We start from the raw sequence: 25,997 nt of genomic DNA, 5'->3' as shown, positions 1-25,997 counted from the left end.
TGCATCTGTTCAGATGTCATTGATTTTTTGCGGACCGTGTCTCCGTGTGCCAAACACGGAGACATGTCAGTGTTCGTGGGAGCGCACGTTTTACACGGACCCAATAGAGTCAATGGGTCCGCGTAAAACACGGACCTCACATGGACATTCTCCGTCTGGGGTCCGTGTGCGTGCAGGAGACAGCGCTACAGTAAGCGCTGTCCCCCCACATGGTGCTGAAGCCGCGATTCATATCTTCTCTCCAGCAGCGTTTGCTGTTGAGAAAATATGAAGAATAGTGTTAAAAATAAAGATCCATGTGTCCGCCGCCCCCCCGCCCCCTGTGCGCCCCCCCCCGCTGGTCAGAAAATACTCACCCGCTCCCTCGCTCCTTCCTGGTCTGGCCGCGGCTTACTGTATGCGGTCACGTGCCCTATGGGAGGTGGAGCCACATATTCATGACTGTAAATGATCGGCCCCACGTGACCGCATGCAGGAGAAGCCGCGGCCAGACCAGGAAGGAGCGACAGCCGACGGGGGACCCGGGTAAGTATTTTCTGACCAGTGGGGGGGGCGCACAGGGGGTGGGGGGGCGGCGGACACCTAAATCTTTATTTTTAACACTATTCTTCATATTTTCTCTGCAGCAAACGCTACTGCAGAGAGGATATGAATCGCAGCTTCAGCACCATGCAGAGTGGGTACCACACGCTCCGTGTGGTACCCACTCGCCATACGGGCGGCACACGTGTGCCGCACGTATGGCCTCCGTGAGTTCCCAGGCACACGGACACGGATAACTCCGGTACCGATTTATTCCGGTACCGGAATTATCTGGACGTGTGGGACAGCCCTAACACTGAGAAATGAGGGGGAAAAAAAACAAAAATACAATTCTGCCATTGCTTTTCGTTTTTGCAGCATTCATCGAGTGGTAAAAAGAACCCGACAACATGATTCTCCAGGTAAGATTACGGCAATTTATATATTCATTTATTTTAGCTGCTTATAAAAATTCAAAACTTTGTAAAAAAAAAAAAAAAAATTTCCTGAGACCTGTATTTTTTTTTTATTTTCCCATAGCTGTGTGAGGGCTTGTTTTTTGCGTGCTGAGCTGTATGTTTTATTGGTATAATTTTGGAGTACATACAAAGTTTTTTTTGCTTTGTACTGCCATTTTTGGGGGATGATGTGTTGTGTGAATAATAGAAATTCAGTTTTTTTTATTTGATGTTTTCATAGCTCTGACTGTTGCAGACATGTTGATACCAAATATGTTTTCTTTTCTGTATTGTAGAAGTGTAGGGTGGGTGTGATTCATTATTATGTTAGAGGCTGGTGTGGGCTGTATAACGCAGCTGGCACCAGCAGTTGTAAGGTGTGGGCTCTGCTCCTGAGCCTGCTCCATACTCACACTCCCCTGTAAACCTATAGTGAAAGATGGGAAGGGGATAAGGAAGTGACAGAAGTTCAGCTGCAATACCTGACTCAGCCCACTGACAAACAGTGGCGCTAGAAGGAAGCATAACATAAGCAGAACTAATAATGGAAAATCCTTTTAACACCCGGTAATGCATTAATGATTGAAAAAAAATAAAATAATGGATGTTCACACAAAATTTGTTAAAATGTCTCCTGATAAATTAAGTAGACTGGTAAAAAACAGGAACCTGCTCAGATCGGTCATACATGCATCCCGCTGCCAGATGTGGTGTACGGCTGCTATGGCCATATAACGCCCCGTTTTGGTGATCACATCGGATTATACAGAGCCGTTATGGGTGTATTTGAGAATGATTAAACCAATCTGTGACTGCAGGTGATTTATGATGGGGGCTACTGTGTCCTGATGGTTCCTCCGCCCGAGTCTTTCCATGCAAATACAGCATAGAGCAGGTCCATTGTGCATTGTAATATGGTGCCACCTTGTGGTGCAATTGTGGAAGCACTGGTGAAACAGTCCAGATCACTTCTTTTTCCTGTGCACCACCGTCCAGCCATCGGCCTCTGGCTCTCCATCCTCCGGTTGCCCACCAGATGCAGTAGAAGTAGTTGCTGTGGGGGTAGTAGTTACACTCGTCTCGCAGTCCATTGCCTGTAACAGAAGATATGATTAATCACGGCCTGTTGCCATCAGTCGCACGAGCCTCACCACTGCCTGGAGACAAAGGCATCCGTTGATTGAGAAGTGTATAACACCAGTCCTTTAGATGTGAGAGTCGCTGATACTTTAATGATGATGCTACTATGGCAAGGGATTAGTCACAGCCCATATTAATATAAAAAAAAAAAAAAAGTGGTGGTGGGGTTTACAAAATGCATAGCCCTAATTAGGGAATTAAAGAGTCAATAGACAGGGTCCTCCCTTTGGTACTCCTATTTTTCAGCAGCTTGAAAAAAGTAAAAAAAAAAAAAAAAAGGTCTCCCTGGAGGACCCAGCAAGTCCATATATATCATGGTCAGCCCACTGATTTCAATAGAAAAGAAGTAATGTCTCACTACCCCTGTGGGGGCGCTGCAGGGGAACAGACAACTCGTTACTGGGTTCTCCCATAGGGACAGTCAGCGATTACTTTTGTTTTAGACATTTCCCTGTGTGCACAGTTAGGTATAACCCCCCCCCCCCCCCCCAAGAAAAAACTGTGCTTTACCCACCATCATCGACTCCGGCCCTGGGTGTCCGCTGCTACACCGACGTCACATTGACATCTCTGCAGCCATTCGCTGAGCCCAACGGCCCTGCTTATGTAGACCAAATGATCCACAGGGCTCATTGATTGGCTGCAGTGATATCACCGCTGCAGCCACACAATGGAGGCCGGATCAATGGTGGAGACACAGTGCTGGACCTGGGGAGGGTAAGTAAGGAAAAGTTTGTTTGATTTTTTCACAATGAAATGATCATATTGGGAAATCTAAATAAAAAAAAAAAAAAAAAAAAAAATCTTTTAGACTGGCATTATGCTAGACTCCCACTTTCTGTATTTTACACAAGAATTTTCAGCATTCTAGTTATCACAGAAAGGATTTCAATGAAAGGTATATCCTCTATATACAGTGGATAACACGAGATCCACCATTCACAATAGGTGATGTCACAGCTCACCTCCTCCTCCTGTGCAATGACTGATAACACCTCTATATACAGTAGATAACACAGGATCCACCATTCACAATAGGTGATGTCACAGCTCACCTCCTCCTCCTGTGCAATGACTGATAACACCTCTATATACAGTAGATAACACTGGATCCACCATTCACAATAGGTGATGTCACAGCTCACCTCCTCCTCCTGTACAATGACTGATAACACCTCTATATACAGTAGATAACACCGGATCCCCCATTCACAATAGGTGATGTCACAGCTCACCTCCTCCTCCTGTGCAATGACTGATAACACCTCTATATACAGTAGAGAACACAGGATCCACCATTCACAATAGGTGATGCCACAGCTCACCTCCTCCTCCTTTGCAATGACTGATACCACCTCTATATACAAGAAAAACCACTAAATAAAATTAGTGCCATTGTCCAAGATATATGCAAGTCATAGAAAGTTTATTATGAATACAAAAAACAACAAAGAATGTGGGCATACAAATAGGGGGTACGCGACAGAATATAACATGGAAGCAAGGAGCCAGGTGGTAAACACTGCGTATAACCTGAGTACGTAATGCCAGGTAAAGCGCATCAAGCTAAATGTATACAAGGATCCATACCGACAGTAATGAAATAACAATAAAACCAGGTTACGAACATGCCATACGGAACCACAGTGTAAACATACCAGTATACGCAGGGAACCACGCTGACTTCAACCCACCCCGACGCGCGTTTCGGTACAATCCTTCTTCAGGGGGCGTACCATGAATGATCCCTCCAAAGTTTTATAGCTACCGGAATGCAGTAACTGACAAATGCGCAGTCTCCCCCGACCTCGCCTACCAGCGGCGGGAGACACGGGCCCATGTCACCCAGCGCGGGACCGCCAACCGGAGGTAGCAAGGGAGCTGAACTACAACCTGCGCATGACCGGAAATGCAACCGCAGCCATTTTAGAAAGGGGCACAACCGACATCCACATTATAATAGCAGCAATATATCAAAATACACCGTATACAGGGGGTGCATACAGCGATGTAAGTATAAAGCAGATTTGCATCGCAAAAAAATCGATCACAATGCAGGTATGCCAAGAAGTATCACATAATGCGATGTCAAGATAACAATAAACATTAAATAAAACAGATCACAATAATTACTATATATATACAGATGTCAAAACATCCATGAAAAAAATACCCCAATACATTGCAATCATATTAAAAAATAGGGATTTTTGTGTACTCACCGTAAAATCCTTTTCTCCGAGCCATTCATTGGGGGACAGACCGTGGGTGTATGCTGCTGCCACTAGGAGGCTGACATTAAGTAATACAAAAGAAGTTAGCTCCTCCCCTGCAGTATACACCCTCCTGCTAACCAGTTTGGTGCAAAAGCAGTATAGCATGTAGTGCATATAATATATAAAAAAAAAAAAAATATATATATATATATATATATATATATATATATATATATATATATATATATATATATACATATATATACATATATATATACATATACACACACACACATTATATATATATATATATATATTCACATACATATATATATACACATACATATATATATACACACATACATATATACACTCACTGGCCACTTTATTAGGTACACCTGTCCAACTTCTTGTTAACACTTAATTTCTAATCAGCCAATCACATGGCGGCAACTCAGTGCATTTAGGCATGTAGACATGGTCAAGACAATCTCCTGCAGTTCAAACCGAGCATCAGTATGGGGAAGAAAGGTGATTTGAGTGCCTTTGAACGTGGCATGGTTGTTAGTGCCAGAAGGGCTGGTCTGAGTATTTCCGAAACTGCTGATCTACTGGGATTTTCACGCACAACCATCTCTAGGGTTTACAGAGAATGGTCCGAAAAAGAAAAAAAATCCAGTGAGCGGCAGTTCTGTGGGCGGAAATGCCTTGTTGATGCCAGAGGTCAGAGGAGAATGGGCAGACTGGTTCGAGCTGATAGAAAGGCAACAGTGACTCAAATCGCCACCCGTTACAACCAAGGTAGGCCTAAGAGCATCTCTGAACGCACAGTGCGTCGAACTTTGAGGCAGATGGGCTACAGCAGCAGAAGACCACACCGGGTACCACTCCTTTCAGCTAAGAACAGGAAACTGAGGCTACAATTTGCACAAGCTCATCGAAATTGGACAGTAGAAGATTGGAAAAACGTTGCTTGGTCTGATGAGTCGATTTCTGCTGCGACATTCGGATGGTAGGGTCAGAATTTGGCGTAAACAACATGAAAGCATGGATCCATCCTGCCTTGTATCAACGGTTCAGGCTGGTGGTGGTGATGTGCAGCTGACAAATCTGCGGCAACTGTGTGATGCCATCATGTCAATATGGACCAAAATCTCTGAGGAATGCTTCCAGCACCTTGTTGAATCTATGCCACGAAGAATTGAGGCAGTTCTGAAGGCAAAAGGGGGTCCAACCCGTCACTAGCATGGTGTACCTAATAAAGTGGCCAGTGAGTGTATATACATACATACATACATACATACATACATACATACATACATACATACATACATACATATATATATATATATATAATGTGAAATTATATATGAGAAAACAGCATAATTATAAAAAAACAAGCACAACTAATAACAGGGCGGGAGCTGTGTCCCCCAATGAATGGCTCGGATAAAAGGATTTTACGGTGAGTACACAAAAATCCCTATTTCTCCTTCGCCTCATTGGGGGACACAGACTGTGGGACGTCCCAAAGCAGTCCCTGGGCGGGAACATCATCAGATCAGACCCTGTGTAACGCTACTTACAAGTGCACCACCGTGGCCTGCAGAGTCCGCCTGCCCAGATTCACGTCTGCGGAGGTCTGGGAAATATGGTGCTTCAAGGGTGCATGCGGGCTGGATGAACCCGCAAAGTTGACAGACGCACTTTGCTGACGCCTGGTGTCTAGAACCCAAGGAACCTCGATCAATCGAGTGGAGTGGAAATAGGCTGACGTCTAACACGGAAGGACTTCTGGATGTGTAAAGAATCCACCAGACTAACATGGCCGAAGACACGGCTAAGCCCTTCCTGAAAAAATGCCAGGAAGTCCAAATGAGGTGTCCATCCTCTCAAAGGACGCCGTCCTCGACACGTACTTACTCAGGGCTCTCACATTGTCCAGGGAATGGAGCACCCATTCCGTTTTATGGACTGGAGCTGAAAGAGAAGAAGGATGAATGATGCCCTTGTAACAGTGGAAGTACGATACCCCCTTGGAAACAAGGAACGGGGACGGGCTGAGGACAACCTTGCCTTGATGGAAATAAGGAAAAAAGATCTGAAGGAACAGAGCGGCCAGCTCCGAAGACTCGTCTGAATTGACCTGGACAACGCGGATGCCCAGGATCACTGGGGCCTTCCTGTTTCCTAAAGACCCTCGGAACTAGTGGAAAAGGCGAGAAGGAGCTGGTATCACAGAAGAACCAGAGCATGCACTACTATGGCTATTGGGTCTCGAAGCCGAATCATTAACTCAAGTATATTGGCGTTCAGGCTGGACGCCATCCGATCTACATCTGGAGTGCTCCAGGAAAGGCAGATATGTTGGGAGACTTCCGGAAGAATTTTCCACTCACTTGAGGCGAGACCCTGGCAACTGAGAAGCTGCCGCCCAGAGCTATACTCCTGGAATGACTACTGCCGAGATCACGGGATGATAGACCTCGGCCCATCAGAGAGGGTAAGGTACGTAGGTCAAGGTGTCTGACCGTGGGTACCTGCTAGATGATAGATGTATTGCACAGCCGTGATAATATCCAACTGAATTTGGATGGGGAGACCTGCCAGAGAGCATTGGGCCTACTGTAGGCGCAGAGGTACCGTTGGGATCCCCAGAAAAAAAAAAAAAAGATCGGGAGACTGGATTTCCGAAATAACCAGAGGCCTTGAGCTGGGACGCTCCGTAGTTACTAGCAACCATTGAACCAGAAGAAGGGATCTCTCCCGGATGAGAAAGACGCTCAAGGATTACCCTTTGGAAACCTGTATGACCTGTAGAAAAAAACAAGCGGAGCGAAGGGAACTGCCTCCATTGCCATTATTCTACCCAAAGATACTCATAGCAAATCGGATGGAATGAGGGCAGGTACGGACCGGGGCTGAAAAGCAGCCCTGTCTTGAGGACCCGCTTCTTTTAACGACGTAGCAGAAGAGATAGCCCACGACCAGACAGGCCGTTCTGGCATTTGCCAGAATTGCCGGATGGCCATTCCGGCCTGGAATGAGGGGATGAGTGACCAAGTGCGGTGGCTCCCTGTTTGAAGTACCACGGCCTTGTTACAAGGGAGGATTCCAACCCTCTGGAGGTGTCCAGGATCGTCCTTAAAAAGGATATCTGCTCTGCTGGAAACGAGGAAGACCTGTCTGAGACTATCCGCCAGCCCAGGTGAGGAAGGGTATCGTAAGGTATATATGTATATAGACGGGCTCAGCGTAATCCTGGAAGGACGGCTGGAAGTCGACCAGATAGGAGAGGATGGCCACGCACCCAGAGTGCCACAGGGGCATGACAGCCGCCATGATAATGGCAAACACTTTGGGAGCAGTAGCAAAGCCGAATGGCAAGGTCGTGACTTGTGAAGGTAAGCATCCCGATGTCGATGGATGCCAGGAAAAATTCCTATTGAAGTGATGGCTGAGTGGGGGAACTCCATCCGAAGGAGGATGACCTTTTTGAAGCTTGTTAGAAGTTTAGAGTTCCAGGAACGGTCTTCCCTTTCGGTCCTCTTTTTGGAACCAAGATCCTTCAGATCTAGACTGTCCTGGACAACCCTTCCACTGTTGGTTGGATCTATAGGACCCTGCTATCCGTTTTGCCCACGTGGGGAACACTGCCAACTATTCACCGAATAAGCGACCACTCTGTAAGGGAGTGGTGACAGAGGTTTTCTTATTTTTTTTTGAACGCAGAGTATGCTTCCGTTCTCTGATCCATAAAGCTGAATGAAATGGGATTCGCTGCAGACAGCGCCGGGCAACTAGCCGCATTCAAAGAAGCGTGCACCAGAAAGCCTCCCGCTTTGAAGGGCCCGCTGTACTGTCTCCGGAGGGGAGATAATTGATCTGATGCAAATATAGACCAACACTGGAACCATCAGTAACAAAAAAACTTCATAGACCAAGCACCCTATGGTGAGGTGTATAGTATATTTTACATAGGACACTCCTATGTGTTGCGGACACTACTCCAATCTTTCTGTAAATGAAAGTAGCTAAGGTGTCCGACAGGAGACCATTGGTCTGGTAACCCGTGTGGGTTAAGGAAGGGCAAAGCGCTGAACTCGATGCCGCAAGACGGAACGAGTCACTGTCTGACAGTCCATGGTATTTTTAAAAGATGATCCATCGGGCAGGAATACTGGCAGGTGCCAGGTAGCGAAGTGCGCGGTTGCATCCGCCAGGTGAGGAAAAGAACCCATCTCTTGAGTTGCTGCCGTCTTTGAACGTGCAGAGATAAAAGGATGAACTCTCAATCAACCAACCTCAACAGGGAGGTGGAGAGGATTCGTCCGCCTCCTCGCATCATCCGTTAAATAGTGGTGATGCAGAGGGGAACTGCTCAGACGCCAAAAAGAAAGGCATCTGTACATATACGGGGATCAAGTCCCTTGGAGGACTGGGTTGACATCAGGCCCGGTGGTAGCAGAGTATAAGTAGAGGGGACACACCATGTGCTCATTTGATGATGACGTGAGATCGGTGTCCTTTGAAAGACCCGTCGCCCAGAGTATACGTAGAGGCAACACTCCATGTGCTCATTTGATGATGGTGTGAGGAGATCGGAATCCTTTTAAGGACCCGTCGCCGCGAGTATACGTGGAGGCGATACTCCATGTGCTCATTTGATGCCGGTGTGAGGAGATCGGTGTCCTTTGAAGGACCCGTCGCCCAGAGTATACGTGGAAGTGACACTTCGTGTGCTCATTTGATGCTGGTGTGAGGAGATCGGTGTCCTTTGAAGGACCCGTTGCCCAGAGTATACGTGGAGAAAAACACTCCATGTGCTCATTTGATGCTGGTGTGAAGAGATCGGTGTCCTTTGAAGGACCCATCGCCCTTAAAAAAAAAAAAAAGTTAAACCAGGCATGGCATCTCATGACGCTTGAAGTAGAGTCTGTTTCTAGAGCAAGTCCATTTGCGATTATTCACGGTGTTTACCACTGCGCTACCATGGTGCTCGCCAGTGAGTCGCTTATCCGGACGCTTGCTGTCCAGGAAAATTGCAAATGCACTACTAAGGGTTTTCGTTTTGAGGGACCCTGTTCTGAGGCTCTGGCGAGTCCAGATCCGGATCCATATGCGGAGTCTTGTTCCGTTTCTAGAATACATGTTGCCCCCGCTAGCCTAAAGCTCCCATGTAGGGGAGGATCCATGTATATTGGTCTTACGAGCACTTCAAACCAGAGGGCTCAATCTCTTGTCAGAGAAGCCATGGATTACGCCAGATGCGAAGCCCCTTGGGGGGAACTAGGTACTCTGGGAAGAGCTGGTAATGGCGGTGACGGAGGGCTCCTGCGCTCATTTGAGCTAAGTACCCTGTTAAAGGTGACCGGCTTCTGGCTGGTCAAGACTTTAAGAGTAGAGAAAATTGTCATGTGTCTCTTTAAAACTAGGGAACCTTTAAGACCAGGGAATGCTGGTCATGTGTCTTTAAGGCCAGGGAAAACTGGACATGTACCTATAAGCCCAGCAGCTATTGGACATGCGCCTTTAAGACCTGGGAAGGCGCTCATGTACCCTTAAGACCAGGACATGCTGGATGAGTGCCTTATAGACTAGGGATTGCCAGTCACTTGCTGGTCATGCTCCTTTAAGACCAGAGATTGTAGGTCGTAAGCATTAAACAACAGGGAACGCTAGTCCCTTTATGCTGCCGCTGAGTGCGGGGAAGGGGTGCGGAGGGAGAGTATGCTGTCTCCTTACCCGGATTCTGAGTCCCCCGTCTGGAATAGCGCTGTCTTCAGCGCTGAATACCGCCAGAGCGTGCAGCAGCCACTTCCGGAAGAGCTTGTGTCCAGAAATGGCAGGAGGAAGAAGATGGCCGCCGACAATAGAGTTCTTGTCCTGAATGAGAGGCGCCTGAATAGGGAGGCGGAGCCTGAAGAGCGGCCTAGCAAGGGCGGAGTTCCGGGTTGCGGCCTACACAAACCCGAAGCCGGGAGCTACATTTTTTAAGCCAGCCGGCGCCGAACGAGGGAAAACGAGGGAAAAAAAAACAACAAAAAAACGCCGGTTGTGCAGAGCCTCCACTGCTCAAGCCCCAGCACTTAGAAAGGATCCTGTGCTGTTGCTGCTGTTTGGACGGTGCAGGGATAAAGAAAAGCCCTCAATCCACCGTCCCTTTGGAGGTGGAGAGGAACCGTCCGCCTTCTTGCATCATCTGCTTTTAATAGTGTTGGTGCAGTGGGGGCTGCTCAGAGGCCACGCTGGAAAGTGCCTCTGAACAGCCGAGGGTATAACCTGGTGGTCAGGGCTGAATGTCCGGCAATAGGCCTGGCTGCAGAAGAGGATACTGGAGGTGACACTCCAGTGCTCGTCTGATAAGGGAGGGGGGAGATCGGTGCCCTTGGAGGGGCCCGTCGCCCCTAGAATCAGCTCAGGCAGTGGCTTCCCACGTCGCAGGAGAGGATACGGAGAGGTAAAACTCCTGTGCTCGCCTGTTGTTGGTTCGGGGAGATCGGAACATGAAAGAATCCGTCGCCCCATTCGTCCGCTGTAAAGGTAAAAAGTTTTTGGGGTCTGAATGGCAGACCAGTCCGTGTGCCTCCTACGGACACTAAGCAAGAACTGGTTAGCTGAGAGCCAGCAGGAGGGTGTATACTGCAGAGGAGGAGCGAACTTCTTTTGTATCACTTAGGCTACTTTCACACTAGCGTCGGGCCCGGCCAGTCGCAGTGCGTCGGGCCGAGGTTACCGACGCTAGCGTTCTCTGCGCCGCACAACGGGGGCAGCGGATGCATTTTTCCAGCGCATCCGCTGCCCCTTTGTGAGGTGCGGGGAAGTGCGGGAGGTGGGGGCGGAGTTCCGGCCGCGCATGCGCGGTCGGAAAAAGCGGACCGTCGGCAGCAAAAAACGTTACATGTAGCGTTTTTTGCAGCCGACGGTCCGCCACAACACGGCGCAACCGTCGCACGACGGTTGCGACGTGTGTCAATGCGTCGCAAATGCGTCGCTAATGTTAGTCAATGGGAAAAAAACGCATCCTGCAAGCACTTTTGCAGGATGCGTTTTTTTGCCAAAACGACGCATTGCGACATATTGAAAAAAACGCTAGTGTGAAAGTAGCCTTAGTGTCAGCCTCCTAGTGGCAGCAGCATACACCCATGGTCTGTGTCCCCCAATGAGGCAAAGGAGAAATCACAATAATGCGTAAAACATACGATGAAATGTGAATATATATTAACAGGTGAATATAACCACTATACAGAACCAACCTAAAACATTGTATATCACAGCATAGGATAATTCAACAAGAAATAACTCATATGTATATAACACGTGTAGATATTTTTCAAAGAGTCAGTAGACAATGCAGCATCCCGGAACCGAGGATTTCCATTGTAGCCAATATGAAGGTATCATGGCAAAAAGCGGTAGACACTAAAACATAAGCATAGAATTAAAATCAAGTAAAAAAGCGACCATGTAAATGGTGACACGTAGTATAGTTGCAACAGCCAAAAAACTAGACGAAGGGTACAAAGGAGAGACATTCATGGAGGCCAAACGGGTGGACAGTGTTGAGTTGCCATGCCTCTCGCCATGATGCTTGGCCGATTCTCTGAAGGTGGATCCGGTTATTTCCAAATTTATCCTGGAAAATCCCTCTATGGCTTTTCGACGTGCCAAAAATTTGAGGGACCATCTCGTCTCTAGCCATTATGCCAACTATCATAAACCCACATTCCTGGCCAGGTTTGCGAAAAGGGTGGGTTGTACTTCATGTGGCGGTTGCGTTGCATGCCCCAATATTGATCGTTGTGACACATTTACCAACTCTGATGGGACCAAGAGCTATAAAATCAGACAACATATCAACTGCACTACCAGATATGTGGTTTATTATGCCACATGTCCGTGCGGTTTGATTTATGTTGGACTCACTACGAGGCAGCTCAAAGTCCGCATCAGAGAACATGTTTTGGGGATACAGGCGGCAGCTAGCCACACGGAGCCATCCACCCTAAAAACTATACCCCGACATTTTAAGGAATCACATGATTGTGACAGTACTCTATTGAGGGTACGTGGTATTGATGCCATTAGAATTAATATTCGGGGTGGCTATCTGTCCAGGCGTCTGGGGAGACTGGAGACGAGGATGGATCTGGCAACTCAACACGGTCCACCCGTTTGGCCTCAATGAATGTCTCTCCTTTGTACCCTTCCTCTAGTTTTTCGGCTGTTGCAACAATACTACGTGTCACCATTTACATGGTCGCTTTTTTACTTGATTTTAATTCTATGCTTATGTTTTAGTGTCTACTGTTTTTTGCCATGATACCTTCATATTGGCTACAATGGAAATCCTCGGTTCCGGGATGCTGCATTGTCTACTGACTCCTTGAAAAATATCTACACCTGTTATATACATATATAAGTTATTTCTTGTTCAATTATCCTATGCGGTGATATACGATGTTTTACGTTGGTTCTGTATAGTGGTTATATTCACCTGGTATTTTTTCATGGATGTTTTTACATCTGTATATATATAGTAATTATTGTGATCTGTTTTATTTAATGTTTATTGTTATCTTGACATCACATTATGTGATACTTCTTGGCATACCTGCATTGTGATCGATTTTTTGCGATGCAAATCTGCTTTATACTTACATCGTTGTATGCACCCCCTGTATACGGTGTATTTTGATATATTGCTGCTATTATAATGTGGATGTCGGTTGTGCCCCTTTCTAAAATGGCGGCAGTTGCATTTCCAGCCATGCGCAGGTTGTAGTTCAGCTCCCTTGCTACTTCCGGTCCGCGGTCCCACGCTGGGTGACATGGGCCCGTATCTCCCGCCGCTGGCAGGCGAGGTCGGGGGAGACTGCGCATTGGTCAGTTACAGCATTCTGGTAGCTATAAAACTTTGGAGGGATCATTCGTGGTACGCCCCCTGAAGAAGGATTGTACCGAAACGCGCGTCGGGGTGGGTTGAAGTCAGCGTGGTTCCCTGCGTATACTGGTATGTTTACACTGTGGTTCCGTATGGCATGTTCTTAACTTAGATTTATTGTTATTTCATTACTGTCGGTATGGATCCTTGTATACATTTAGCTTGATGCGCTTTACCTGGCATTACGTACTCAGGTTATACGCAGTGTTTAACACCTGGCTCCTTGCTTCCATGTTATATTCCATCGCGTACCCCCTATTTTTATGCCCACATTCTTTGTTGTTTTTTGTATTTATAATAAACTTTCTATGACTTGCATATATCTTGGACAATGGCACTAATTTTATTTAGTGGTTTTTCTTGTGGTAAGCAATAGTGTGTCCTGCACATTTCCATTTACAGGCTGTTACAAGATGTTTCCCTATAGTAGTATGACACTATATTTGTATTACTGCCTGTTGTGTTTGCCTTATTTTCACCTCTATATACAGTAGGTAACACGAGATCCACCATTCACAATAGGTGATGTCACAGCTCACCTCCTCCTCCTGTGCAATGACTGATAACACCTCTATATACAGTAGATAACACGAGATCCACCATTCACAATAGGTGATGTCACAGCTCACCTCCTCCTGTACACTTTCTATTTAGGTTTTTTTTTTTTTTTTTAAAATGAAGATCTCTGCTTGCTGTCAGTATAAGTGCACAATATATTCACTTTAGCCACAAATCCACAAATTCAAGCAGATCTCGGGGCTTCGTACCTCCTCGCCCTCGTCACTGCTGCTCTCCTCCCCGTCTTCCGCCGCTCCCACTTCTTGCACATTGGCCTTCACGTTATACTTCTTCTGAGACAGTTGAGCGATTTTATCTTTCACGCTGACGGTGTCTCCATGTCTGCACTGGGAGTAGAACATGCAGAGCTGCTGGGCAATCTGGGAAATGAGACAGGCCTCAGAACACAAGCAATATACAATGGCAAAGGGTCTTAATCTGGCAATACTCAATAGTCTGAAATCTACAGTATATGAAGAAGCAAAAGCAGAAGTGCTGGATTAGTGGAAGCTATTTAAAGGAACACCTCAGGCAAAACTTAATACTTTTGGTGCCTATACCATTGCAATATGTCCAAAAATTATGTGTGCTTGCAGCAACAACCTTTCCCTTACTTCCTAGTATGTACTGCTCCTGCCTGTGTCCAAAGGCTAGCCTGCCCTGACCTGGAAGCTGCCTCTGTATGGAGTGTGATAGACAGAAGAGCAGGAGCTTACCATCAGGGTCCAACTTCTTATACTAAGACAAATACCAGCCCACCAATTCCTGTAGATAGACAAAGACCCGCCCTCCACTACCTGTCAAGAAAAAGACCCACCCACACTTCCTGTACAGAGACAAAGACCTGTCCCCACTTACTGAACAGAGACTACGGCCCACCCCCACTTCATGTACAGAGACTAAGACCCATCCCCACTTCATGTAAAGCAAAAGACCCAGCACCACTTACTGAATAGAGACAATGACCCCCCCACTTCCTGTACAGCAAAAGACCCACCCCCACTTCCTTTAAAGACAAAGACGCGCCCCCACTTCCTGTAGACAAAGACCAGCCCCCACTTCCTGAACAGAGACAACGACCCGCCCCTCCTTCCTGCACAGTGCCAATGACCCACCTCTACATCCTGCAGTGACAAAGATCTGTCCCTACTTCCTGTACAGAGACAAAGACCCGCCCCTACTTCCTGCACAGTGCCAAAGACCTGCACCTACTTCCTGCACAGTACCAAAGACCCGCACCTACTTCCTGCACAGTGACAAAGATCTGTCCCTACTTCCTGTACAAAGACCCACCCCAATTCATGTACAAAGACCCGCCGCCACTTCCTGAACAGAGATTAAGACCCACCTTCACTACCGGAGACAAAAACCCACCCCCACTTCCTGTACAAAGACCCGCCCCCACTTCCTGTAGAGACAAAGACCCGCCCCCACTTTCTGTAGAGACCAGCACCCACTTCCTGTAGAGACAAAGCCCTGCCCCCACTTCCTGTAGAGACAAAGACCCACCCCCACTTCCCATAGACAGAGACCCGCCCCCACTTCCTGTAGAGACCCGCACCCACTTCCAGTAGAGACAAAGACCCGCCCCCACTTCCTGTAGAGACAAAGACCCGCCCCCACTTCCTGTAGAGACAAAGACCCGCCCCCACTTCCTGTAGAGACAAAGACCCGCACCCACTTCCTGTAGAGACAAAGACCCGCACTCACTTCCCGTGGAGACAAAGACCCGCCCCCACTTTCTGTAGAGACAAAGACCTGTCCCCACTTCCTGTAGAGACAAAGACCTGCCCCCACTTCCTGTAGAGACAAAGACCTGCCCCCACTTCCTGTAGAGACCAGCATCCACTTCCTGTAGAGACAAAGACCCGCACTCACTTCCTGTGGAGACAAAGACCCGCCCCCATTTTCTGTAGAGACAAAGACCTGCCCCCACTTTGTGCCTCTGCTGTTGGAGACTGATTACACTTGACTATAGACGTTGGACAAGCTGAACAGAAGGTCGCCATCTAGTGGCCTGAACTGTGAAGCAAATATTCCAGGCTATTTAGAACATTGGTTATCTTTGCATTCAGGGACAAAAACAATTTGGAATTACAAATCAGTATAAACGTGTCCTCAGGTTCCCAGACAACAGAACATATGGTCAGTAAGTAACAATAGGTGTCGACTCCTGTAGGGAGAGGCCCCAGATGTCAGCCGAATATAGAAACAGAGTGACGCCCACGGCAAACCTTCCCGTACCAGTCTGACGGGAGCCTTAGGTAACCCCTTCTTATATCTTCTGTATCCGAGAAGATTCTGGTAAAGTTAAGGTCAATTATTGTGCAATGGAGAGTTACACAAACCTTTAACTTCCCGTTGCGAATCCTCACAGATCACGCTTGCGGTCAGTGAATGGAAGAGACTTTGCATTAGTTTTCTCTTGCAACAAGCACTAGTTTTCCCAGAGTATAATCAGGGGTGGTCTCTCGGTCCCTGGGATATAACAAGAACATTGCCATTCACTGACTGCAAACTGCTGTAAAATTATTAACCCTTTGCGGACCTATCAAATTTTTCATTTCTGAACTTTTGTTTTTGTTTTCTTCCAAGAGACATTACTTTTTTTCCCCGTCGCCAGGCCTTGCTTTTTTTTGTGGGGGCAATTTATAGTTTTGAATGACAACATTCACTTTACCATATAATGTACTAATAAATGGGGGGGGGAATTAAAGAAGTCTATTTTCAGAGGAATAAAAGGTTTTTTTTTTTTTAAATTTATAATATTTGACCCATGTTTTAGCTCTTTTTTGAGCTCCACTTTATAAAAATAATGATCCTCGCTAAAGCACAGTTTCCATCTGGTCTTCACAGGCGTACCAAGATGGAAGATGGGGGTCTTCATAAGGCCCCAGGGTAACACATCGGCACCAAGACGTTTGGGTGCATAGCCACTCAGTAATTATTTAAATGCTATTGTCAGTGATTGCCAGGCACTAAATGGTTAAATAGCAGCAATCAGAGGAAGCTCTGCTGCAATTACAGCCAGGTGCCGGCTGTATAACACAATCGTCGTCTGCCCTGTATGAAGCAGGATCAGCTCCTGAACCCGATCCATTTACATCGTGGTGCGGGGAGGGGTTATAGGGAAAAAGTCAGCAGAATTTAGCTCTGTACACCTCTTCCAACAGCACGTGTCCTACAAAGGTCTTCCTAAAGTTATATCCAATTGTGAAGAAAAGCAGGTGAGCAGCGATGGTCCTTGTGCTCTTGCCCATGGAGCAATACACAGTATACACACCATGCCTGGAGTGTTCCTTTAAGGAAGCCTAAAAACTAATATGCACCATAAATAAGAACCTGCGATCCCTGTTCCTGAGAGTTGGTGAGCACCCCGACCCCAAATATCCATACCATAGGTAAACTTCCATCCTCCACCATGGTGTCAAACTCCTCATTCAATATGCTTTGCAGGGTGTCCTCCACCTCGTACTGCTCCAAGTCCGCTGCAGAAAGACAATTGCGATACATGGAGGATACTCCATCATAAATGTTGTATATATGACCTTTTTATAGTAAGCCGGAAACAGTCATCAAGCTGCTGCTCCGAATATTTCTTTAGGGCACATACATAAAGGAGCATGAGCGCCCTTCTTCCCCTGTACCATATGCTTCTAATTTTAAGAAATGTTAGAAAGTTGGCATTTTTGCTGCACTTTTCGCCCATTGAAAGCAATGAGTTGTGCAAAAACACTGCAAAAAAAAAAAAACCCAAAAAAAAACGCAGGTATCAGGTTTTGCTGCGTTTTTGGTGCCTGATGAAATTGAACCAGAATGTTTTTTTTATTCAATAAACTTTATCAGCATGCACAAGAGACAAATGTACCATGACAAAAATGGAGTAAAACATAAAAATGCAGCAAAAAAACACGTCAAACACTCAGCAAAACCTGTTTTTTTAACTTTGCTTCTTTACTGACAAGAGAGCAGGTTTTGCCTGCGGGAAAAAAAAAAAAAAAAAAAAAGAACGTGTGAACATAGCCTCAGGAAGCATGGCTCGTAAGGGAGAATATCTTTAAACTCAGACACTCCTACAAAGCCTATTTAGTACTTTGAGTGCACAAGGGTGCACTGCTCTGAATAAGCACATTCACAGCTGCAGCTCTGCTCATAATTTAATGGAGTTGTTCAGGATTACAAAAACATGGCTGCTTTCTATTAGAAGCAGGACCGTGCCTGTCCTTGGGTCCGCTCCATATACAGCCGGCATCTGCTTATAACAGCAGCGATTAGAGTTCGCTCCTATTGCTGCTGTGTAACCATTGCAGAAGTCAATTTCTGATAGCAAAATTTATTTGCAGCGCCCATTATACCCCCCATGCGTCACAATCATAAGGTGCTGATGGGATGCCATTGGCCCAAAAATACCCCTGTAGTTTGACTGCTGGTGCCCAAAAGGAAGGGAGCACCAGCGGCTTTTTGGAACATACCGTATATACTCGAGTATAAGCCGAGATTTTCAGCCCACTTTTTTGGGCTGAAAGTAACCCTCTCGGCTTATACTCGAGTCATACCCAGGGGTCGGCAGGGGAGGGGGAGCGGAGCAGTGTAATAATACTCACCTGCTCCTGGCGCGGTCCCTGGCTCCCCGGCAGCTTCTTCCTGTAGTGAGCGGTCACACGGTACCGCTCATTAAAGTAAAGAATATGGACCCATCTCCACTCCCATAGGGGTGGAGCCGCATATTCATTACTGTAATGAGGGGTACCATGTGACTGCTCACTACAGGAAGAAGCTGCCGGCGCCGGGGAACAAATGTGCAGGGACGCGCCAGGGGCAGGTGAGTATGGCAGGGGCAGTGCGCGATATTCACCTGCTCCCCATTCCACCGTCGGCGCTACTGCGTCTTCCACGTCCTCTGCAGTGACGCTCAGGTCAGAGGGCGCGATGACACGATTAGTGCGCGCCGCCCTCTGCCTGAACAGTCTGTGCGGAGGACGGGGAAGACACAGCGGCGGTCGGCGGTGGAACGTGGAGCAGGTGAATATAGTAAGTGCCGGGGGCCTGAGAGGTGAGTATGTAATTTTTTTATCGCAGCAATAGCATATGGGGCAAATATCTGTATGGAGCATCTTATGGGGCTATGTGCAGCATTATATGGGGCAAATATCTGTATGGGGTTATGTGCAGCATTATATGGGGCAAATATCTGTATGGGGCATCTTATGGGGCCATGTGCAGAATTATATGGGGCAAACATCTGTATGGAGCATCTTGTGGGGCCATAATCCACATTTGTGGAGCATTATACAGAGCAAATGTGTCTATGGAGCATCTTATGGGGTCATAATCAACATTTTTGCAGCATTATATGGGGGCATATTTTAATATAGAGCATCTTATGGGGCCCATCATAAACTGTATGGAGCATTATATGGGGATCTTGATTCAATATGGATATTCAAAAACACTTAAACTACTGATGTCTCAATTAATTTTACTTTTATTGGTATCTATTTTTATTTTTGAAATTTACCAGTAGCTGCTGCATTTCCCACCCTATGCTTATACTCGAGTCAATAAGTTTTCCCAGTTTTTTGTGGCAAAATTAGGGGGGGTCGGCTTATACTCTAGTATATACGGTAAATTTAGATTGAAAGATTATAGCTGGCAGAATAAAGAAGCCGCGCTAGAAAGGACTCCCGTTAACGAAAAATATAAAAGCAAAATTATCTAAGGATATAATATGATTATTATATTAAGCCAAATTTAAAGGGGTTGTTTCAGCATGATAAATGGGTAAAAACAAGCAAACTTCCAATATACTTGGTACTGAAAAAAATCCTATTCATTGTTAAGAAAACTCTAAAGTTTACTTCTCCTTGCCAAGGATAACTGACACCTTTGCAGGAAAAGTGACCGATTTCCTAAGCAAGGAGCACAACCAGGACTGTATAAAATGGACCGACTCTGAAAATATAGAATACATTGGGTTCAGCAGTACAATGCAGACTTTGCTGTAAATGTTTTCATAAGTATTTGGGAAAGTTATAAAATGTCCTATAAATGTCTGTTTTGTTCCTGATCTAAGTTTAGTTTAGATGAATCTGTGCTGCACTTTATGTACATGATCAGTGGTGATCAGGGCTATAGAGTCGGAGTCTGAGGTTTGGCTTACCGACTCCACAGCCCTGAGCGCAACGCTTGCAAGCTCTTTACTATGCTCTGAAGCTGGCCAGATAGCTGCTGTGCCCCTGCGATCCTGCGATGCTGCAGAGGCAAACCTGACTGTGCTTTTTGCATCGGAAAGTGCACAACGTGGAACTCAAGAATGACAAGAAGGAAGCTGGAAGGCAGGGGAGCAGTGTGCTCCTGAAGATGAATAGGAGACAACCATGGACCTGTGAGAAGGCTTTGTGTTGTTTTTTTTTTGCATCAAGCTGTATTAAATTTTGTTTTACATTTGATTACTGAGGGTTTCAAACTTTTATTTTACACCTTTAATTTGTCCACTAAGGCGATTCGAACCTGTGATCAAGTGGTCGCCTCTTGTAAAATTGACCAATCTTCTACGAAGTGTATCGGGAAAGGACGCGCAAGTGTCAGAACGAGAGCTGAGTGGTTGAATATCATTTTTTTCTCTTTTTTTTTTTTTTTTTTTTAAGATCAGTCTGAGCCTTTATTTCCCGGACAATCCCTTTAATATTATTGCAGCGATCCCTGATTTTACAGTACTGCACACATTTGGCAGTTTCCATAGACTATAATAAAATTTTGCCACAGTTGGCACTAGGTCTCATACCCTGTACTAGTGAGAATCTCACCTGTCAGAAATTAAGCGAATATTCCTTTAAGAAAATAGATAAATGGCAACACAATCTAGATGTACAACATATATACATGTGAGTGGACTTACAATTGGTGTGAAAATACTCGTACACCGCCCCCACCATCCATTGTGCCTTCTCCTGCACATGAGGACCTCCGAATCCATTCTCTACTGCGATCTGTCAACATAAAGGACAGTAATTGCTACACAGTACACTGCCTCTCCATGCGACACTGGCTTGCTTTGAGACCCTAAGGGTATGTGTCCACGTTCAGGATTGCATCAGGATTTGGTCAGGATTTTATGCAGGTAAAATCCTGACCAAATCTGCACCTGAGGTCACTGGCAGGTCACCTGCGTTGTTTCTGCATTGTAAGGACATGCTGCGTTCTTAAAAGACATGTCCGTTTCGGCGGGTCTGCCGCATGCGACTTTTAATGCATAGTGAAGATGGGATTTCATGAAATCCCCTCCACTATGCTGTAACATCTGGACACTGCGTTTTTTTATGCATGCTGCTCAATGCTGCGTCAAACACGCAGCGTTTCCTGAACGTGGAAACATACCCTCACGGACAATAGAAAGCATGAACATATTGCACATAAAGTCATGTTTCTCCAGGATGGACGCCACGAGAACAGACAAGGTTTCTCTCAGTTTCAGCAGTTTTCCGTGTGTCAGTGGCAGACAGTGTGAAATTATATGCCACAACTTTGTGAGAGATAATGGTGATGACTCACGCAGAACCTAGTGTACTGGTTTCCAGCACTATCGAGAACCATAAAGGGAACATGGCTAAAAATATGTCAAAATTCAAGCCTGCGAAAACTAGAGGTTAGAACAGGGTCTTCAGCTCTTGTCTGACCAAAGTCAGCCATATAAATGTCAACTTTCCCTAAGTCTTAAAGGGGTTCTCCAATACACAAGCCATATCATGTATCCACAGCACACAATCACTGAGGACTGCTGGGACCCCACTAATGCAGAGATCGGGGGGGGGGGGGGGGTCTTAAAAAGTTCCATGTGTGAATGGAGCAGTACTGAGCATGTGCGAGCACTAGTCTTACAGACTAGCAAATGGAGGAGTGGTCACACATGCTCACTACTGTTTCATTACCAACCTTTGGAAACAAGTTTTTGGGATCAGTGAGTGTTATTGAGGTCTCTACTCCCAACAATCATACATTTGTCAACTATCCTGTTGAAAGGTGATATACAGCTCTGGCAAAAATTAAGAGACCACCACATCAAAACCCTGCCATAGGCAGCCCAATCTCCAGACCTGAACCCCATTGAAAACCTCTGGAACGTAATCAATAGGATGATGGATAGTCACAAGCCATCAAACAAAGAAGAACTGCTTACATTTTTTCACCAGAAGCAGTGTGAAAGACTGGTGGAAAGCATGCCAAGCCGCATGAAAGCTGTGATTAAAAATCAGGGTTATTCCACAAAATATTGATTTCTGAACTCTTCCTGAGTTAAGAAATACGAATAAAAACTGGGAAAGAAAAAGCGCAATAGGGTCTTATCCGATGACAATGGGGTGTCAAGGAAAAGGGGCGATACCTTGCTGAGTTGCTAATTGGCAACACAAACAGCATGTAACAGCTGCTGCACAGATACTGGTCAAGAGGACAACCACAGGAATAAAAGAGAAACGAAAGGAGGTATGACTTAAGTGCTGCTGAGATGGAATATCATTATCGCTTACCATCACTGATTGCAGCCCCAATATTGTTCTTAACAGCTCCTTTGTGGGATCCTGTGACTCTCTGCCACTATTCACACTAGGTTAGAATTTCCAGCTGCGACAAGGTCTGGAGAAGAGCTTGCACAGTAATTTCCTGGGCTTAGTCATGGCCATAAGTCACAGCTTAGAGAGCTCATGGTAAAGTCGAGTGCACATGTTCTGAAGGAGCAATGTCCAGAAGTTTGGGCTTAGCGTAAGTGGCCAGAGGTTGGGTTTAAGCCCTCTGTGCTAGGAAGAAGAGCTGTAAGAACCATATTGGGACAGCAATCAGTGATGGTAAGCGATAATTATATTCCATCTCAGCAACACATAAGTGATACTTATGTTCGTTTCTCTTTTCTTCCCGAGTTAAAACATTAGTGTTGTTGTTTATAAATGATTATGAACTTGTTTTCTTTGCATTATTTGAGGTCTGAAAACACTGTTTTTTGTTTTTTTTATTTTGACCATTTTTCTTTGTCTGAAAAAAAAATACAAAATGTATTGCTTGGAAATTCGGAGACATGTTGTCAGACGTTTATAGAATAAAAGAACAATTTACATTTTACTCAAAAATATACCTATAAAGAGAAAAATCAGACAAACTGAACATTTTGCAGTGGTCTCTTTAATTTTTGCCGGAGCTGTAGGTTGTTAATAGGACAATCCTTTTAAGTATGTTGACATTATATGCATGTAAGAAATGGAGCTTATTTTTGGGGTGTTACCCCATCCATGTACCGGTGCGGAGATCCTGACTGTACTTGAGTGGAGTGCAAGAGCAATACGCTTACAATCACTAGTCATACGGAACTGAGTAAAGCAAGTCCGCAGTCTATTACTAGGAGTTTGGGAAATTAAAGGAGCTTTCCAGAATTGGGATAAGTCATTTTTTCCCAAAACATAGCGCCACACTTACCTATGGGCAGTGTCTGGCATTGCAGCTCAGTCTCATTTACCACCTGCATCTGTTTCTTCCAGTAGGATCACTGATCTTTACAATATGGGTGACAAGTGGTAGCAGCTACACCTGTTAAAGGGAACCTGTCACCTGAATTTGGCGGGACCAGTTTGGGGTCATATGGGCGGGGTTTTCGGGTGTTTGATTCACCCTTTCCTTACCCGCTGGCTGCATGCTGGCCGCAATATTGGATTGAAGTTCATGCTGTGTCCTCCATAGTACATGCCAGCGCAAGGCAATATTGCCGGGTAAGGAAAGGGTGAATCAAACACCCGAAAACCCCGCCCATATGACCCAAAACTGGTCACGCCAAATTCAGGTGACAGGTTCCCTTTAAGTGTCCCCCATCACAGCATGTAAAGTGGATTTGTCATAAGACAGGTGCAGCTTAAATTAGGGGCATCCACAAGATGCTCACAGAGGGTTAATCTATATGTGCTCGCCGTCCATGTGATTGAATTTACTATATTCCAGGCAAATGCACTTATGGTACATTATCTAGAGATGGCAAATTACCAATATTACGGTATTTCGGCATGTCATTCTCACGCTTAGCTCACCTTGATCTGAATGAATCTGGATGGTTGGAAAAAGCACAGAGATAAGGAAGGTGCCATGTGTCCATTCTGCCGCTGTTATGTGGAATTCACTCAGAATTTACTGTTGGGTCAAATGAGTTGAGGACTCGGAGCTCAATTAGAAAAAGGCAAAACTGAGCGGCTGGTTCATTGCCATCATGAGGCAGAAAACCACAGCAACAATCTGCTGCAGTGAGGATAAAATCAGTGATGAGCGCAAGTGCTCGTTACCAGTATGGCGGGTGCTCGAGTCACATGTTCGAGTCCCCACAGCCGCATGTTTCACAACTATGAGACAGTCACCAAAACATGCAGGATTGACCGTGTTTGTCAGGCATGTTTTGTCTAACAACCCACGAATCATGCAGCCGCGGGGACTCGAACATCTCACTCGAGCAGCGTGCACTTGTGCTCATCACTAGATACCATCACTTGATTTTGCATGGAGACAGTTTTTGCACCCAACAAACAGTGTGATCGGTTGTAATTGATGCATAGAGTTGCAAGCGAAACTGTTCCTCTGAAAAGTCAAGGGACTGTTTAACTAGCAATATGCAGCCAGAGCTCCCTTCATCCACAGCAGGCCAACGGCAACATCATTCTAAGCAAAATAATGCGGCAACTGCCCATGTGCTGAGTGAAGTTTCAGCCATATGTGATCTCACCCATGGCACCAATAAGGTCTCATTCACAAGTCCGATTTTCACAGATAGGCCTCGTACCTGTGATAGTCTATGGGGCCATTCACAGGTTAGTGATTTTTCATTGACTGAAAGGTCTGCGGAAAATCACAGAGACATGTCCGACTTTGATCCAAGGGTCAGATCAAAATTGGTTAAACAAATCAATGGGTCTATGAAAAACTCAGACCGCACTCAAATTACATCTGAGTGCATTCCGATTTTCACGGACTGTCAGAATAGAGAAGGTAGAAAAAAAAAAAATGTTTCTTTTTAGATTTCTCCACGTATGAAAAAAACAGATGACACTCGGTCTATACTCTGATCCAACTCTGAACCGAATAATCGGCCCATTTTTCTCATACATGGAAAAATCAGGTGTGTGAATGAGGCCTAAGGCATGTTCACATAAACTAAAATCTGACATTTTGTTGGCAGAAATCAGAGGCTGCTCTGCATATTTTTGCCATTTGCACAACTGAGGATCCATAGGAAGGCTGACCTCAAAGTGGCCGATCCTCTGCTTTCCTGTGACTATGAATGAAGTCATGGATCTCAACATGCATACAATGCAGATTTTACATGGCTTAAAAAGGAGTTGTCACCTTTCTGTAAACTTAAGACTGAAAGCAAAAAAAATAAAATTAGCTTTACTCACACTTACAAAATCCAGCGCTAAGTCTCCGCTGATGCTCCCAACAACTGAGCAGGTGGTTCTGAGTACCTTGTGCCATCGACTTGTAGATTGTAAGCTCTCACAAGCAGGGTCGTCTTATTTTGCTTTAATTATTGTATTGCTAACATTGTTACTTTTGACTGTTGTGTTTGAAACCAGTATACAGACCAAGCCGACCAATGTATGACGCTTTATGGGACATACGTTCCCCTATAGTAATAATTCACGGACGCTGGTGAGAGATGTGACCGTCCAATTTACCGCTAACAGGCAAGAAAACGTAATGCAGCGATGATAAGAGACGATCATCACAGTAGTAATCAGATCACAGTGTAACCATGTGTGTGAGGAGCCCTGGAACCACAGTAAGCAATGTGGGTCTGTAGTGTGATCCTCCCTAATACACAAGGTACACTGCACCCCACTGACAGGACTTGCTGACACCTGGCCCTATATAGGCCTGCTTTACGGGGCTAACCGTCCAGCAGTGAGTAACGTTGTCACCTGCAGCACCGGCCAGCTCCCCAGCACCGCCTGGACGGCTTCATAAAACACACCACGTGAGTCCACGCTGCGCGCCGCCATGACACCGGATCTGCAGTGACTGAGGGAGATAGCCGAGCGCAGGCTGAGGCTGCACAGGACGCTCAATGGAAAGCCGAAGCATCGATCGCTAGAGCGCGGAGCGGACAGGAAAACTGCACTGTTTCCATGGAGACAC

The 25,997-nt window shown here is 45.9% G+C and overlaps 1 protein-coding gene across 1 annotated transcript; it reads right to left on the bottom strand.

The window, feature by feature from the left end:
• Positions 1-945: 945 nt before the first annotated feature.
• Positions 946-25,997, bottom strand: TSR2 (TSR2 ribosome maturation factor). Its single transcript, XM_077283913.1, has 5 exons — positions 25,781-25,997; positions 20,737-20,827; positions 17,235-17,326; positions 14,048-14,218; positions 946-2,074 (listed from the first exon to the last, which is right to left on the bottom strand). The coding sequence occupies exons 1-5, from the start codon at positions 25,859-25,861 to the stop codon at positions 1,946-1,948; spliced, it is 564 nt and encodes a 187-aa protein (XP_077140028.1). The 5' UTR covers positions 25,862-25,997; the 3' UTR covers positions 946-1,945.

This window comes from Ranitomeya variabilis, chromosome 2 (genome assembly GCF_051348905.1).
Source record: "Ranitomeya variabilis isolate aRanVar5 chromosome 2, aRanVar5.hap1, whole genome shotgun sequence".
In the NCBI taxonomy this organism is placed as follows: Eukaryota; Metazoa; Chordata; class Amphibia; order Anura; family Dendrobatidae; genus Ranitomeya; species Ranitomeya variabilis.
This window is presented reverse-complemented; position numbering and strand designations above follow the sequence as displayed.